At 31.3% G+C, this 18,781-nt stretch overlaps 2 protein-coding genes across 2 annotated transcripts; both read right to left on the reverse strand.

Annotated features, from left to right (window-relative positions):
* Positions 1 to 302: 302 nt before the first annotated feature.
* Positions 303 to 10,816, reverse strand: LOC145589942 (wax ester synthase/diacylglycerol acyltransferase 5-like). The gene is made up of 6 exons (XM_081646658.1): positions 9,939 to 10,816; positions 1,857 to 1,929; positions 1,367 to 1,434; positions 1,053 to 1,265; positions 803 to 940; positions 303 to 623 (listed from the first exon to the last, which is right to left on the reverse strand). Exons 1-6 carry the CDS (start codon positions 10,680 to 10,682, stop codon positions 480 to 482), a joined length of 1,380 nt encoding a protein of 459 aa, XP_081502784.1. The 5' UTR covers positions 10,683 to 10,816; the 3' UTR covers positions 303 to 479.
* A 1,301-nt stretch (positions 10,817 to 12,117) lies between these two features.
* Positions 12,118 to 18,184, reverse strand: LOC145588259 (wax ester synthase/diacylglycerol acyltransferase 11-like). Its single transcript, XM_081644904.1, has 6 exons — positions 17,429 to 18,184; positions 14,602 to 14,674; positions 14,033 to 14,100; positions 12,895 to 13,110; positions 12,661 to 12,798; positions 12,118 to 12,549 (listed from the first exon to the last, which is right to left on the reverse strand). The coding sequence occupies exons 1-6, from the start codon at positions 18,101 to 18,103 to the stop codon at positions 12,394 to 12,396; spliced, it is 1,326 nt and encodes a 441-aa protein (XP_081501030.1). The 5' UTR covers positions 18,104 to 18,184; the 3' UTR covers positions 12,118 to 12,393.
* Between the last annotated feature and the right edge of the window lie 597 nt (positions 18,185 to 18,781).

Here is an 18,781-nt window from a genome sequence, read left to right on the forward strand (position 1 = left end):
GCTTCAATGGAGGAAAAAGCAGGAAGCTTTTCAATAATGGAGGGAGTTTTAATGGTGGAGGAAGTTCTTGTTAAAAAAAAAAAAAAGAAAAAAAGAAAAAGTTAATATGTCTTTCTTGTTTCCCCATTGAGACAATCCACAAGGCCACAATTATAAGTGGTTGCATTTTACTAAATATGTCTTTCTCTGTCTCTTAAAGCATGCAATTATTTATTAGTTAATGGTTACATTGTTAACTGTCGCATACTAGACATTGCTAGAGACACATACGAAACAAACCTGTAGACTGTAGTGGAGGAATGAAAAACGAAAGGAGATCAGATCACACATATAAGGAGTAAAAGCAATTAATAAGAAGCATTTTTTTCAGCAGCTTAATATGGCATCCTCTAGGATCAATCACACACATTTCGTATGAATCGAATCCATAACACCTATCTACTACTCAATAACCTGTTGGTTAATCGTTAATTCAATGACTACAAGATAACTGCATTCTTCATTTCAAGCAAACCATCTTCAAAGCATTTAGCCAGAAATCGCGGGTCTGGGACAATCTCTTTTGCTACTAGGATTTGCATATTAGCCATTCCCGCGTAACTCACCATGTGCATTGTTATCGCCTACATTTATCAAACCAACATCAAACAAACCGCACACCAACTTAATTTATATACCATGATGGGTATAATAATGTATTCCAAATGTGACAAAAATAAATAATTAAGGAACGGAAAAAGTATCATTTAATCCAAGAATAAATTTAATACATGTATAAGGTTTTGACAAAGAGAGAACTTACATGAGGTAAGCTAGAGGATGTTGGTCTAATATAGGTGATGGGGTTGCCAGCAAACATCAATTCTTCTTGTGGACCGACCATGTTTGAGATTGTGAATGTTGTATTGCAAAGAATCCTGTGATTAAGTGTGCTGGCATACTGAAGTACCAGTGTCAATTACAATCTAAGTTTCATCATCATATTGTCACAAGCCTTAATATTTCACTCAATAATGAAATTAAGTTAGAACTATCGTTTTGGTGAACCTTACCTTTGGTCCAAGGAGGGACATTGCTAAGTTCCCTATATTGTAAGAAAAATGAGCCTCCAATGATTGTTTCTTTCGATCGATCATCACCTTAGCTCTCTTTACATAATTTAGAGGATCTGGATCTTTTGTATGACAATATATAGGCAACAGAATCATTCCAAATTGATTACCCCATCTAGCTCTAGAATTATCTTCCATCAACTTCGACATTTCCTAGTTAATGCAATAAAAAAATCATGTGTTAAGCTTCATTGTTAGTGTTAATTATGTAAGCAACTCATAAGAAATAAAAGAAATTAAACTTTGTAAATCACCTGTAATCCAGGTTGTTTCCTCAAATTAACCATAGCTATTCCTGTAATCTTAAGCCCTTCCTGCAAAGCTAATGCACACAAACAGTCCGATTTTAGTTAATATGTCTATGACTGTGGGCTGTATGTCTCAATTCCCTGCATTCAGGAACTCAGGGCAACTTTTCCATCACGGCGTCTCTCTCCTGCCCTACTACTGCTTGGTGAGGGAGAATTAGTTAGCTAATTAAATTCCTACATTATGAAATACTTGTTGGAGACTATCAGCTAAATTTCTTGAGAATTGTTTGTAAGTCATATTGTTAAGACCTTGGGATGATAATCAAGGCCTAATTAAGTACTAAACTACCTTGTTTCCTTTAGAGAGCCTTGATCTTGAATTGTCCTTGGGTTCAAGTTGTGTTTCTACACTACGACTAGTCTTTCACACTGGCTAAGCTAGATTTATTACATACAGAGTAAAAAATTGTAACGAACAAGAGTTATTTCGTACCATGAGATGATCGAATATCCAAGTATTTTGAAAAACCTGATGAAATGATTCCAAATAGAACGTCGTTGATGGTCTGCAAGATGTAGCAATGCAAATTATCATATTGATTTGAGGGCAACAAATTACATCTCATATTTTGATTATAATATTTAGGTAAAAGTGATATAAACTACTTTTTTGTCCAACTTTTTTTAAAAAATCACCTTTTATGTGTTTTTTTTTTTTTTTTTTGAAAAATTAACAACAAAGATCTCAATTATTACTGATCTTCTTTAAAAGGGCCAACCTATTAATTAACTTTGGACAGACCCAATTATACTTATGTTTTCTCAAAACAGTCTAGTGTGACTTGTTAGTTGATGAACCGGTAAACTTTTTAATTAAAAAAAATATTTTCAATTTTTACCTATTACGCCATAACCACCACAACTCCGTCCTCCTAGTCTCCACAACATAACCAGCAGTCAAGCACTTGAATTTCCAGCACCAGCATTTTTCTTCTAACTCCCATTCTTTCTCTCTCTCCACTACTTCCCATTCTTTCTAAATTCTAATCACCTCAAACTGGCAACCAACGTTTCCGCTATCCCGCAACCATGGCCAATATAATTGTGGCTACTCATGCTTAACCTGCTGGAGATGATGGTGGCTTCAAAAAGGGTTATTGATGGGGGTGTATTATTACGATGTTGTTCGGTGGGTAGGTTCTTGAGTGGGTGGGTTTTATACCTGCTGGACATGGATCTTGGATGGTGATTTTTCTTATGTGCGTGGGTGGTTCGTAGTTATGTGGGGGTGATCTGGGTTCGTTGGTGGTTTTGTGGCTGGGGTTGCTTTGATGGTGGTGGTTGTGGACATGGGGTGGATGTGGCAATATTTAATCCATTATAATGCAGATTTTGCTCATGTATTACATAAATTGGAAGATAATTAACACTCCCTCCGTTCCCGATTGTTTGCCCCAAATCATAAATCCACTTTATTAAGGCTTTGGGCAAAAAATGGTGTACATGGGTTGACACAAATATCAATGAAGAAAGAAATAGAAAGAATGCTAGTTGGAAAACATGCCAAAAGTATTATAGGGGCAATTTTTTAAGGCACCTTAAAAAAAAAGTGGAGCACACTATTAGGGACAGAGGGAGTAACTATGTAATTCCTATTACATACTTTAACTTTAGTCTAATCCGATGATTGTTGCTTGCCAATTGCCACTATACATATTGGATTGATTTATGCAATAATTTTAAGTTTTAAAAAGTTGTAACAATTTTAAGAGAAGAAGAAAAAATTGCTATATTGGAAGGGGTTTTTTATCAAAATAAAAAAGAAAGAGGAAAATTTTGATTTTTGTATATTCAAGGCCACGTGATATACACGTGAAATATTTTACCTACAATAGTAGGTCGGATATAGGCTGGATCTACGCGTGTGAATTACACAAAATAGTTGGGTCTGTCCAAAATTAATCAAAAAGTTGGCCCTTTTAGAGAAAACTAGTAATAGCTTGGACCTTTCTTATTAATTTTTCCTTTCTTTTTATACTAAACCACCTTTTAAGTACCTAAGTTTTTTATTGCACCACCTCTATTTCAAATCTAACAGATTGCATCTTAACCATCCACTTCCAAATCATCAACCACAGAAAACCTTCCCTTCCATCTCAACCATCCACTTCAATTACCTCAATTTAGGGTTTGAGAATGAACAAAGACTACAATTTAATTTTTGCAGCAAAATTAAGTTTGGTTTTTTAGAACTTTACTCAATTTAGTCATGCATTTATATAGAGGGAAGGGTAGAATATTTTTGGGAGTGAATAAATAAATGATTTAGGAGGGAAAAACATAAGTTGCGGGCCCCCCTTTGACGTCTCTGTTAAATTTTTTGTCAAAATTTGAAATAAGGGTGGTGCAATGAAAAAATTAGGTACTTAAAAGGTGGTTTAAAAAAAAAATAGTTTTTCAAAAAAGTTGGTCAAAAAAGGTGGTTTATATCAATTTTGCCTAATATCTATTAAATAAGTTGTGTGTTGCATTTTTGAATCATGGCCACTAAGGCACTAAGAGTCTTAAATAGCCTGTTGAAATAATCTTGATCAAATAGTTTTGTGTAACAGACAATTTCTTAATAAATTTGCATAGCATTTTTGAACTTTGGTTGCAATTTGTACCAATAACAAAGTTATGTTGTATTACAAACTATCACATTGATTTTAGCATAACAATTTTTGCCATAATCTTCTATATATAGTAAATTAGTTAAAGCTATATATATATATATATATATATATATATATATATATATATATATATATATATATATATATATATATATATAGGGGAGGGATCCGGTGAGAATAGGTTCTTATGTGAGAACATTCCTAATATATGAGAACAAATCTAAGCCTTAGGATCAAACGATCTCAACGGCTCTAATAAAACCAAACTTTTCATCAATATACTTGTTAATCAGAAAAACAGAGTGAAGAAACTACGAGCTTCAATTTCAATGAGATTCAAGGATTTCGAACACAATTCCGTTCGATTTTTGTCAGATTTCAGCAATAGCAAGAATCAACAAGCTTCATAGATTATTCGGGTAAATAATCAACAAAAGTTCTGTTAGTTTTTCCTTAATTTTTGTCAGTAATTTTCGAATTTCATGGTTTGAATGTTGGATTTTTGTTATAATTTTAGTAATGAGTGATCTTAATTTCGTATTTTCGTTAAAATTTACAAATTTGATGTTCTAACTTTTGATTTTAGTGTTCTGGAAAATTTTAGTTTTCTTATGCGATTTTTCGATTTTTTGCTTCAATTTTTTGCTGCGATTTTGTTTGATTATGTTTGCTGCGATTTTGTTCGATTTACTATATGGTTTTGTTTGATTATGTTTGTTGCAATTTTAATTCTTATGATTTTGTTTGCTGCGATTTTGTTCATTTTCGATTATGTTTGCTTTATGTTTGATTATGTTCCATTTTCATCAAGCATTTGTTTGCTTTATGTTTGATTATGTGGAGTGCTTTTTTCTTTGATGTGGAATTTATTAAACTTAATTGCTTGGATTGAATTTATTTTTGCAGGTTCATTATATTAGGTTGACAATTATGGATGAACAAGCAAATAATGAAGCAGGTTTTTTTTTTTTTTTTTTTTTTTTTTTTTTATATTATTAACTTGGATGTTTTTATGTACAACATGTTCCAAAATCGTAGAACATGGTTGAAAGTTTTAGAACATGTGTGTATAAAATTAGAACATGTGTGTATAAAATTAGAACATGTTGGTAGGAAAGCAACGAAAAATAATAAATGAGAATGTTGATGAGTGAAATTTGATAAATAATTTGGATCATTTGATAAATAATTTAGAACAAATGAGTAAAATTTTGGAACATGTTTTGATTTTTCTAATGGGATGTCTAAAATCATGTGTTCTAAATATTTGATCATGTGTTCTAAAGTTTTAGTCTAATGTTCCAAATTATGCTGTAAATAATTAATTAAACTTTAGTCTTAAATCTATGCTCTAAATAATGTCTTTTGTTCTGATTTAATCATGTGTTCTAAATATTAAATCATATGTTCTAAAATTTTATTCATTTGTTCTAAATTTTTTTTAACTTGTTAAAATTACTTTTGTGCAGAAATAATTAACAACAACGAACAACTTCATAATGTTTCTAATGCCAATGCAAGTGTGCCAACTACTCCTACAGTAGTACCTATATTAACTCCCGGAGGAACAAAAGAATGGTTTCCTATGTGCCGCAATGAGTTAAAACCTGCAATAGGAATGAAATTTAATAGTGTTGATGAGGGTGTTGAATTTTATAAATCATATGCTTATAAAGAAGAAAATCTATATTCAAATTCTTTTGGATTTCTTAATGTCTTACCAAGTGAACTCTATCAAAGTTTTGCACTTTAGAGTGCTTCATCTCTTTTTCCAACCTTTCAAATAAAGTATGATATCTATCTTGAATTTTCACAGTTGGAGAAAAGTGATAATTCGTACACAAAATTTCATGAACTCATGTAAACATAAGTTATGAAATCTCAATTTATAAAATGAAAGAAGCCAAGTTCAATATTAAGAATCATACATAAGCTTGCGTTGAAAAAAACAATCTGTTTGTTGACCCTGGGGTTCGTCTTCTGTTCAAATCATATGTTCTAAATATTTAATCACGTGTTCTAAAATTTTTTATCATATGTTCTAAATTTTATTCACATGTTGTAAAATTTATTTTTAGTGTTATAAAGTTTTAGTCTAATGGTCCAAATTATGTTTTATAAACTCATTACCTTTATGCTCTAAATAATTAAGTAAACTTCAGCCTTAAATCTATTCTCTAAATAATGTCTTCTGTTCTGAGTTAATCATATGTTCTAAATATTAAATCATATGTTCTAAATATTTAATCACGTGTTCTAAATTTTTACTCATATGTTCTAAATATTTAATCACGTGTTCTAAATAGGTACTGCTATATTTCGTGTGTAATGAAATTTGATCTTCTTGTTCTAAACAAGTACAACATGGCATTTACTCCATTTACAAGGGTTGATCATCACAAGAGTTGCATCACTTTTGCGGCTGGTTTCATAGCAAAGGAAGATATTGAATCATTTGAGTGGTTGTTCAAACATGATTGTGTTAGTTTGGCACAGGGCAATGATGAAGATATCAAAGACCTTGTGATTAATCTTCAATGATTGAGGCTGAATTTGGAAGCTAAGAGGAATGCAAGAAGTAATGTTGAAAATAATGCTACTAGCATATGTTGAGGGGAATTGAGTCACCATGATATTCAAAATTGTCCAAAGAAAGTTAGATGATACTTAATGATTTTAGAACATTTTTTTGAATCTGTGTATTGAATAACACTTTTTTTGTAGTATAAAAATGATTATAGTTTGAATTTAATACATATACTTCGTATGTATTGAAGTTTAGAACATATGACTAAAAATTTAGAACATATGAGTTATAATTAGTAATCATGTGTGTTGTATGTTTCCGATGCGATTTAAAAATTTTAATTTAGACCATATGATTAAAATTTATCACTTAAATTCTTAGTTCTTGAATACATAAGTACTTTTTTTTAATTCATGTGTTTTGTATGTTTTCGATGGGATTTCAAAATTAAAAATTTAGACCATAATGATTTAAATTGGTGGGAGGGTGTATTTGGGTGGAAGGATATGAGTAAAAAAAAATGGAATATATGAGTTTTAATATAAAAAATATGAGTTATAATTTAAAACATATATAAACATATAATTTAGAACATAAGGCTAAAATTTTAGAACATATGAGTAATAATTTAGAACAAATTTATAAAAATTTAGAACTTATGGGCTTATGGGTAAAAAATTAGAACATATGACTAATATTTTACAATAACATGCTATATTTTTGTTCTAAGGGGATTTCTAAATAGCAATTTAGAACATAAAAATTTATGTAACATTATATATTTTCACATTAATATTTATAGCATATGGATAAAAATTTGGAACATATGAGTATTAATATATAATAAATTGTATTTTTATATTCTTGCATGCATAACAATGAAGTAGATCACAAGAAAGACAAGACAAGCTTATATATTCTAATACAACCTTTTAGAAAAATAGTTTTAGTATAATTATACTATATAAAATTCTACATGCTATTTCTAAAATTTTATTACAAATTATTTTCTTTCGCCCATTTCCGTGATCTTGAAGTAATCTCATGATGCAGCTCATTTTCCTTGTGTGATAATATTTTAGCACAAAAATCCACCCTCAATTTCTTCATTTGATCGATCTGCAATATAATAAGATAAAATCATTAGACTTTGGTATCCACTATCCCATTTTTTACATCATTATAAAAAAAAATATAGATTTACACAACTTACATGATTCAATTAAATATGCTACTTACATTATACAATTTGGAACTTATGAGTTTAAATTTAGAACATATGTATAAAAATTTAGAACATATGTATAAAAATTTAGAACATATGGGTAAAAAATTTAGACATATATAAAGTTGTAGCAAAAATTAACAATTGAACTAGAATGTATATATACTGCATACTCAACAAAATTCTAGTAGAAAACATAAAATGTGAGTAAAATAAGAATTAAAATTAGAATTGAATTAAATTTAGAACATACAAGTAAAGTTTTAGAACATATGAGTAAAATTTAATCTCAAAAAAAAAAAAAAACATATGAGTAAAATTTTAGAACACATCTAACATTTATAAAAAATTGAACAATATCCATGAATGATAACCAACCTTTGAATTTGATCATTGTTTATAGCTTCTAGTAAAGATGACTCCACAATTGGACTTCTCGACCACTGATCATCAATTTTTACAGCTTCATCATCACCATCACTTTTTTTTTTTGACAAGTGCTTCATCACCATCTCTATTTGAAAAAAAAAAAAAGTATGTTAGAAGCTTAAAACAGAGATTAAAAACAAGGTTACACTTGCTAATCTAAGCTAAGATAGTCAAAACAACAATATTGATTTACATAATCATACACACAACATGCAGTTAAATTTCAGCTTGACATTTTATCGAATAGGTTATGAGCATCTAAAAGTGATTTCTAAATTTGCAAAAAATCAAACATCAAGAATACTATTGCAGATTATAAACAATGATGATAATGAAGAAGAGAGAGAAATACATCATAATCATATTATTGATCCATTAAATCCAATAAGTAAACATCCCAAAATAAACAATCAATTTCCTATAAACTAACAGATTCAAGAGCTTAGCTTTAGAGCACCAATATTATTATCCTTCAATTTAAATTGATACTACCAAAATTCACATAAAAACAAAGTAAAATGCCCAAAATCAATAAATTGATACTTACATCCTTCGTTCATAAGTAGTAATAGCTTAGATTGAATCCATTTGATGAAGAATTTGCGATTTCTAGGGTTTCAACAAAATCACAAAAACCTTATTCAATACAAAAATTTGAACATTGAAGCCAAATATCAAAGGAAAAATAGTTAAAACAGCAAATACCTAACAATATTTGTAGATTCAAGTCGAAATTCAAAGATATCTTAGCATTAAGATCGATCAAACCAGTGTTCGTTCAGAAATTTTTGGGGAAAGAAGAGAGAGAAAGGGAAGAGCTGGTTCAATTTCTAGAGAGAGAAAAAGCTGGACAATTTTTTTTAATTTTTCTTGTATACAATCTAAAATTTACAATATTGCCATTATTTTGACCGAGGTAGATATGGAGCGTTGGATCTTGTTTGATCCAATGGTTATAAATTATTCTCACATATAAAGTGTTCTCATATAAGAGAGGTGTTCTCACATGAGCCTCTCCCTATATATATATATATATATATATACCCTAAACCTCAGTTTTACAAAGGCTCCTATAATATTTTGATCCAAATCGTTAATTATTACTCCGTATTATTAGATCTACACCCTTTATTTTATTGACTAGATTATTTTTTTTTTTTAATTAATGGAGAATTCTGATGACCCCTTCTCCTTCCCCTTCTTTTTTGATTACTTAATAACCAGTGAGTTCATTTAATCTATGGAGATTTTTTTTTTTTCCTATTTCGATGGTTTGTTGATTAAGATTATTTGAATATAGAATCATGAATATGACACAGCTGTTCTTAGTTTTTTTGTGTTGAATCATGCCATCAGCCCATCTCCAAATATAGATAATTTTTTTCCATTCCCCATCGCTAATCAATTTGTGATTTTTTTTTTTTTTTTCCATTCTCATCACTAATCAGATTGTAATTTTATTTTACAGATAAAAGGATTAAAAATAAAATAATAAATAAATTGTTAAAAAAAGTGATGGGCTAATGGCATGATCAATTCAGTTGACCAGTAATGGTCAAATAAATCAACGAATTAGATTATCTGTTTAAAATTCAAGGTTTAGATTTATTAAAGTTTTCCTTAGAGTTATAATGACCACAAAAATTATATAGCTATTGAAAAGTCTTCCCTAAAATGATTGCCATATTTTGCGTGATCAAACAAAAGAGATTTACTTACCGCATTAGGAATGGCTCCTTTGACAGTTTTCATATCTTTAAGGCGAAATTTGGCAGTCGCCGCCGTCCTCGGCCACAGCTCCACCCCATCTCCGCCGGTTACGGCGGTCTTTGTATCACTAACCCATAAACATTTCCCAAAAAATCCAATCACAGAAAGTATGGTCCACCAAAAAATCTTCAAAATTTCCAACAAACTTCTTTTTCTCACTTTTTTTGCATCTCCCCTGTTTTCTCTGTTTTTCTCAGTAAAACCTACTTCATTATTACCATCTAATCTCTTACAAGAAGCTAAAAACATTGACATTAAAGAAATCCCATCTCCTAAAGAATGATGAATTCGAAGAATGACGCATTTTAATTCACTAATCAAGTGTAATTCCCATAAGGGTTTATCTGAACTTAAGGGAGAAGAAACTGCAAAATCTGCTAACAAAGAATTGATCTTTTCTTCTACGTTTTCCTCAGAATCAGAATCGAAACCTGGGTTTTTTGGATGAATGATTATATGATCGTCTAAGTTGATTTGCGTTCTTCGCCAATATTCTCTTCCATGATCATCTAATACTAAGAGGCTGCAAAATCTAGGGTGTTTTACCATCAAACAGTTAGAGATATCTGTTTTTATGGCCTCTATATTTAGAGGTTCTTTGAAGCCAATCGCGCAGTTGATTATTTGATTGAAGTGTGGCTGTAGAAATAGCCGGCCCGCCGGCGTTACAGGCTCATCTCTATTGGCTTCCATGAAAGAAGTTGATTCTAAGGTTTTTTGTTTTGTTTTTATTTAATACTGTAAGAAAAAGTTAAGTTGGTTTTAAATGTTTATGGAAGAAGCTAAGAGAGGGAACTTTAATATTTTGAGTGTGAGAATGTTCGCTGTGCTTGAATATTAGAGTAATCAAACTTTACTTTTTCCAATGGTTGGTTGATTATTCTTGTGTGGTGGCTAGATATGGTCCTGTCATTGTCAAGGAAATCTAATGCGAAACCTTCTTTTGGTAGTTTGTCTGTAAAAAGAGTGATTATGAATTTATATACTAGTAACTTAGTAAGAATTAATAGTCTAACTTCCCGTCTCAAATTTGGTCATAGTTAAGAGTTGAAAGTTATAACTAGAAGTAGCATGCGTGTAGGTTTAAGCCTTTAAGGTAGGGTATGGTTGGCCCATTGAGAACCTTGTTAGAATTACTCATAAAATACAATGTTGAATAAGTATTGGTGTGTATTAAAGATGACATTGAATGGTGTTAATTTTAAGAAGTACACAAAATTAGCATGGAAAAATTATGACATTGCATACGTTTGGCACGAAACATTCAGTTTTATGAGTATTACAGTGTTGTCATAAATCACTATCTTTTTAGAATGACCCAAGATGTTTGAAACAAGTAAGGTTAGTTGTTCAATTTTACTTATTACTCTCTGATAGAACCAACTCCCCCACCTCATTACTTGGATCCATCTTAGTAATAAGCAAATTAAAGTCTTATACCTTCTGCCTACAATATGGATTGAAAAAGGGTATACATTTAACGTTTTTACAAGATGAGTTTTGGTGTATTGAAACTTGAGTTAGCCACAAAGGACATTAATATAGACATGGTTCAAAGATTCAATCATTAGCTAGCTAGTACCCCCAAGATACTTAGCTAGTTAACGATCTCACAAATTCCTTAGAATAGAATATGCCAATATTGATAGTAAATTAGTAAGTAGAATAACAAGATTGAATTAACCTATGGGCCTATAAAGGATTTCAACAATTTCAGAGTCATAAGACTTCATATGACTAGTTTTCAAAAAAAAAAAAAAAAAAGACTTCATATGACTATTTTTTTTTTCTTTCTTTTTTTTTAATAGTTGGTTTCATTGCCTTTACATGGTCCAAAGGGTTTGGCCCATTATAGCATTAATCTGGCAGGACTGGAGTAGTGGTCGTTTTGTTTTTCCATCCCGAAAACCCATTTGATTTAAGAAGTGAGCTCATCAAATTTGACATTTCATGTTAACCAAAGCATAGAACAATGTCCTCTTAAGCCAAATTACATTTTCAAATCATTAACATCATTCTTAAGAAATTCTAAATTCTAATGAAAGTCTTTGAGGTTATTGTTTCCGAAATTATAAGGGTTGGTAGCACTAGGAGTCTATTCTAGGATAATGCATTCCATTAAGTTTGCAGTTGTATAATTAATGACCAAAGACTTTTGATTACACAAGTTGTACACTAATACTTTTATTGTTCAAAAGTTTAAAGTACACAGCTTTAATTTAAGCAACTCTATTGTTTTCAATTAATACACAAGATATGATATTATGACAATAAGACAATAACATAACCGAAGTGAGGTTCCATTTAAATATCAATTGTCAATCAAAGGAATAACCCACTTGATCGAGTTAAATTAATACTCGTATCTTATGAAGGAAGAGATCACAAATCTCCACATTTAAAATTAAACTTGCAACTTCATTTTGTTGGAACTCTTCATTTCTTGAAAAGAATCTTGGAAACACTTGACCATTAGTTCAGGGTCAGGGATGATATCTTTAGCAACCATCACTTGTAGATTAATCTTTCCAGCATAGCTTACCAAGAGAATTGAAATTGCCTATAATCAACAAACAAACAAACAAACAAACATCAGAATTCAACACGTAAATTTTAAAGCATGTATGAAAAATAAAATTCTTAAGGATTATTTAGCGAGAGAGAAACTTACATGGGATGTGCTTGACATATTCACTTTTATGTCCGTTACAGGGTTGTCACCAATCACTAGGTCCTCGGAAGGACCCACAATATTAGACATGCTCAAGGTTGTATGACATATCAATTTGTGAAAGATCCAACTACCAACCTGAAATTTAATGTCATTTAATTTCTACTTATAATCTTATGCATTTGCATGATTCAATTTAATATATAGTCCTTAAAAAAAAGTAAATGGACTAACCTTTGGGCCTAAACAGGAAATTATAAAGTTGATCGTTTTAAAACCGAACTGAGCATAACAAGATTGCTTCATTTTGTCCATAGCTGATTTCTTCTGCTTAACATGTTCTAAAGGCTTGAGCCCATTACAGCAATCAATTGGCAAAATTACCACACTTGATTTGTTTCCCCATCCAATTAACTCAGAATTAGGAGTCTTCATCAAATCTGATATCTCCTGTTTCATAAAATACAGTAGTTGAAATTTTTGTTATTGACAAAGAAAATGTTAAATAAAGAACTTAAGGGATCGAAGGAGTAATTTTATAAGCATTTGATCATATGTTGCAGCCTAATTAAGATTTTTGAAAGAATTGTGATTTTCTTGTCGATTTGATTCTCGATCTCTAAGACGACAATGTTATGTTGATGGCCTAACTATGATTTTTGAGATGATCTTGTGGTATGTCCATAGATTATGAGTCATTTATACACTCCGTACTTGTCTATTAACTATTACTAAAAACAAAACATATTGACATCATCTTTCTCCAAATTTGTGCACATATATCGCTTCCTCATAAAAATAAAAAAAAAATCCCGCTTAAATGCTTTTTAAACACCATTTTCATTTTCATTTTATCTTTTTAAAGCTGAGCTACTCTATTTTTATTGCTTTGAAAATTGTTTTATGAATTATGACTACAAAATCAAATAGATGCTTCTACAAACTATTATACTCCGTACAACCTGTTAATTATTAGAAGCTAAAATAATTTTGATAACGTTGGTGTTAATTGTATACTGTATTTTTTTTCTCTTAAGATTTCATTAATATACATCCTTAACTGTAATTTATATTTATCTCTAATAATTCTAATATTTTAATAGAATATAATGCAATATAACCTAAGTTATGAGAAAGACTAATTCTAATTTCTAATCGTGCATCGTACTGAGATAACCTTTTTTTTAAAAAAATAAAAATAAAATAGCACGGGAATAAGCCGAGTAACCTAGTACTAGTATAATTAAAGAAAGCCACTTTTTTTTCCCAAAAAAAAAAAAAAAAGAAAAAAAAACCACTTCTTATCATATAAAATGCTAAAAGTCCGGGAAAAATATAACGGAAAGAGAAAAAAAAAAAAAAAAAAAATTACCTGCATGGAAGAATCTTTGCGTAGATTAACTGGAATGATAAAACTAAGTTGCAGGGCTTGTTGCACAGCTAAACCATAAAATGAACAATTGAGGTAAGAGCAACATATAGGATACAACGGATTGTCCGCGAGTAGCCGTGACTATTACAAGTTAATAATCAAAATAGTTCAAAAAGAATTTTTTTTGTGCAGTTTCCAACGCTCATGCATGTTATACAATTATACTTTTAATTACCATATATACCAATGTAAATTAATACTCCCTCCGTCCTTTTATTAGATTCTCATTTCTCTTTACGTGAGTAATAAATGTTAGAAATAAGACTCTAATAAAAGGATGAAGGTTGTATAAAATTTTGATATTTGTATATCACACATTGAAATGATTCTAGAGATCACACATAATTATGTCTTAATTTATTTGTAAGTATATAAGAAGAAATAGGCATTAAAGTTTTTTAGTTTGGCTCTGATCTTTTAGTAAGTGAACGGAGATATGCAGTAACTAGAAACAAATATAGGAATAAAGAAAAATGGTACCAGTAACAACTGAAATAAAAAAGTGTTACCATCTGATGATTTAATGTTTAGATAATTGGATAGTCCTGATGATATGATCCCTAACAGCACATCGTTAATAGTCTGCATCATGCAATTACTTGGTGAGACGAAAAGAATACCATCTACTTCAAGCATTTGTGAACCACAACAAATAAAGATCCTAAAAAGTACATGTGTATTTTAAAATATTAATATATTGCCTCCGTTTCATATTATTTGCAACGATTTGACATAAAGTAGAGAGAAAAAAATATCTAATTGTTACAAATAATATGAAACGGAGTTAGTAAATTGAAACGCTGACTCAACAAGCAACAGTGTTCGTCTTTTCGGTGACAAAAATGGCTTTAAATAATCTCAATTATTATTTTTTGGTTTTAAAGGAACTATTACGTATTGTTGTTCATGTGTGCAAAATAATATACTCTGTACAACTTGTTTTAAAAAAAAATATACTCCGTACAACTTAAGTCATTTTCTCTCAACATCACCACCTATTTATGTATACTAGTAGATTCCTTTCAAAAATAATAAATTTTTTTTTTTAAAAAAATAGTAGATTAAACCCAGTGCAATGCACGTTAGTTAAATAACTATATTAACAATAAGTTTTACAAAAATATTTTATACAAATAGAAAAATTGGCTTAAAATAATACCAACTATCAACAGTGTGTGTACGTTAAATAATATGAAATATACTATTTGCTATTAGTAGTACCATCTTTTATACTATATGTGCAAAATAGTACGTTACTCACCGAAAAAGTATCATGAGGAATTTTCCGTCTATAATTATTTATTATTGGAAAATTTGCCCAGAATAACACCACATTTGTTCGGTCTTCCAATAATAGCACAACCTTTTGATTATTCCAAAATAACACCACCTTTCACATGCATTTGCAAAAAAAGAAACAAAAAATCGATAACTTGTTTTATAGATAACCCTGGGACACGTGTTCTAGTTTGGTTGGTCAATTTATTTATTTTTATTTTTGATTTTAAAAAAACTTAAAAAAACCAAAAAATTAAAAAAAAAATAAATTAAACCTCCCTTCCCGCTTTCCCAGCCCCTCTGCCCACCCCCTTTCACCGGCATCCACCACCCCCACCAAGACCATCCACCTGAAAACCACCCTTTCCCCGGCCCCCGTCCTACTTTCCGACCCCCCTCTCCTTCCCATGACCTTTTGATTATTCCAGAATAACACCACCCCTTTCTAGCACCCTTTCCCCTTTACCGACCCCTTTCCATCACCCCCTCCCCTTCCCTACCCCTTTTCGGCACCCTCCTCCCCTTCTCGACCCCTTTGCACCACCCTCTCCCTTTCCCTACCACTTTCCGGCCCTTTCCCCTCTTCCCTTTTCCGATCTCGGCCCCCTCCCTCCTTCCCTTTCCAATTTCGGCTTTCTCTCCCTAATTTCCGTAGGCTAGGGTTTCGAGAAGGTGGTTTTGGGTCGGGTTTGGTTTTCATGTCGTTTAGTTTTGGGTTTAAGGAGAGGGCACCGATTTGCGGTGGAGGAAGGGGTAGGGGGTCGTATCCAGGAGGGGGAAGGGGAAGAGGGTTGTTCACAAGCGGTGGTGGGTTGTTCAAGGGCAGGGGAATGGGTGGAGGGGTGTCGTTTAGGGGAGGGGGAAGGCTAGGGAGGTCAATCAGTGGCGAGGGTGGGGAGGAGGAAGGGCGGCGGTGAGGGTGGGGAGGGGGTGGGGGCTGGCAGGGGGCTAGGTGGTAGGTTTTTTTTTTTTTTTTTTTTTTAATTTTAACTTTATTTTTTAATTACTTAGTTTTTTTTAAAAAAATTAAATAAAAAAATTGACTAATGACATTGTGACACATGTCACAGGTAACCTATAAAACAGGTTACCAATCGATTTTGTTTCATTTTTGGCAAATACATGTGAAAGGTGGTGTTATTCTAGAATAATCAAAAGGTTGTGCTATTATTGGAAGACCGTCCAAAGGTGGTGTTATTTTGGGCAAATTTTCCTTTATTATTTGTTATTAATTTTATATTTTCCTTTCAAAATACCTATTATGTTAACAATTTCTTTTACAGCACAATTTAAATTAATGATACCCCACCCCTTTATTGGTTTTTTTTTTTTTTTTTTTTTTTTTTTTTTTTTTTTTGTAGTAATTTTTACAACCACATAATAGTAAATGGGTACTTAATTGCATTATTATTTTGATATAATTAGTTTCAAAAATTGTTTAAAAAATCCAAAAATTTCCTCACATTTTTTGGTTGGTGAATGTTGGGAAAATTTGGATTTTTGAAACTAAGTATATCAACATAATAATTCATTTAAATACCCTATATACTATTGTGTGAGTAGAAATTACTGTAGGTATTTTGAAATTAAAAATATTTAAACACATATAAACAATTCCCAATAAAAAAAAAAGTCGAACAAAAAGATGAGGCATTATCAATTTGGATTATAAAGGAAATTGCTAACATAATATGTATTTTGAAAAGAAAACATAAAATTAATTAAAATAATAATAAATATAGACGAAATAGTCCTTGAAATACTTTTTCGGTGACCGACATTAGGCCCAAAATAAAAAAAATAAAAAAAAAGACTAAAAATGTCTCGGTTAATAAATGGTTTCATCATGATTGAAAATATTACTTTTTATTAGTTGGAAAATCAAAATATGCACATAACGACATAATAAAAATGTAGAGATAAATTTGCATGCATATATCTAGTGGAAAAATGTTAAACATTCAATCTTTTTTATTTTAAGAAACTTCTCATTAGATTTAATTTTTATATACTTTGTACTAGTGAATAATTTATGTAGTTTTTAAAAAAATAACTTACAGCTTTAGGAATGACCAATTTGATGGACTTTAATTCATCAATGTTAAACTTGGCAGTGACTAATTTCCTTGGCCAAAGCTCCACCCCATCACCACCACTTAACATACTAACCTTGTCTTTCACCCAAAATATTCTTCCTATAACTTTGAGCATAAACACATTTGTATACCATAAGCTTTTGACTTGCGCCCATACTCCTTGCTTTCTCCACTGCTTCTTTGCACCATCACCTTTCTTAATTTGGCTAGAACCAGCTTCACTTCTAGCGTAGTCTGAAGCCGGCCTCGATTTACCAAAACAAGCAGAAAGCATAGACATCAAGGAATTGCCATCACCTAATGCATGATGAACTCTGAACACCACGCAATTTAACCCTAATAATACATGGACTTCCCATAATGGTTTGGTTTCACTTAACGGTGTTGACACTGAAATGTCAGCTAAGAACGAACTGATTGCGGCTTCTTTATCCTCATCTTCATCTTTGACACCGGTTGTTTGGTGATGAACAAAGACGTGATCGTCAACGTTAACGTGACTTCTTTTCAATAGTTCATTATTACCGCTACTTTGATCCCTAACTACGAGGCTACAAAACCTCGGGTGTTTGAGCATGATCGAGTTTGAGATCGCCTCCTTAAGGCTTATAACATCGATTGGATCCCTTACACCCATGGCACAGTTGATTACATTCCCCGATTTCCGGCTGTAAAGCTTCCGGAATACTTGGCCGATGGGTGATAAAGGAGCCTCATCTTTATATACTTATGCTCATCATCATCACCCATGTTTTGTATCATATATAGTTTTAGCTTGAATTGGAAAATGATGCATGAACTCGACTTTGAAAGTCAGTACATCTTATTATATTAAGCATTATGTAAGAAATTCAATTCTAAATCAATACAAAATTAATTGCTGGTCTCTTGAGTTTGTTACACAGTACTCTTTAATTCTTTATTAATTAGCTTCACCTACGCTACACATAGTAGGTCATCTGTTTTCTCTTGTACTTTTTCTGTTTCCTTATAGTTGCAACACTTCTCTAAAATGAAATTCTCACAATATAGTTGCAATACATACACTATATAAAAGGAAGATTTTTGTGGTGAAAATTGACTGATTTTTAAGGCCGACGAATATTGATTTCAATTTACCCAACATAAAACTTGACTGATTTGCAATACTAAAGTAAAACATGACACAGGGGTTCTCACCTCTCAAGAACCATTGTTGCTATATTTTCCCTTAGCAACAGTCCACCTAAACGTGTTTGTTGGGGCTCTTTTGGGTCGGTGGTGGGGGATGGTCGCCGACACCGGGGGTTGGGAGGGAGAAAGTTGCCGGCAAGGA

The sequence above is a fragment of the Chenopodium album genome, chromosome 17, assembly GCF_948465745.1.
Source record: "Chenopodium album chromosome 17, dcCheAlbu1.1, whole genome shotgun sequence".
In the NCBI taxonomy this organism is placed as follows: Eukaryota; Viridiplantae; Streptophyta; class Magnoliopsida; order Caryophyllales; family Amaranthaceae; genus Chenopodium; species Chenopodium album.

Bases quoted from the DNA above. Each gene is read 5' to 3' on its own strand.
- LOC145588259 (XM_081644904.1), bottom strand. From the start codon at position 18,103: ATGGGTGTAAGGGATCCAATCGATGTTATAAGCCTTAAGGAGGCGATC. The intron at 14,675-17,428 runs GTAAGTTATTTT...TGCATGATGCAG, and splicing joins AATTGGTCATTCCTAAAGCT to ACTATTAACGATGTGCTGTT. The intron at 12,550-12,660 runs GTAAGTTTCTCT...TGTTGATTATAG, and splicing joins ATATGTCAAGCACATCCCAT to GCAATTTCAATTCTCTTGGT.
- LOC145589942 (XM_081646658.1), bottom strand. From the start codon at position 10,682: ATGGAAGCCAATAGAGATGAGCCTGTAACGCCGGCGGGCCGGCTATTT. The intron at 1,435-1,856 runs GTACGAAATAAC...TGTGTGCATTAG, and splicing joins GGATATTCGATCATCTCATG to CTTTGCAGGAAGGGCTTAAG. The intron at 624-802 runs GTAAGTTCTCTC...TGATAAATGTAG, and splicing joins CATCCTCTAGCTTACCTCAT to GCGATAACAATGCACATGGT.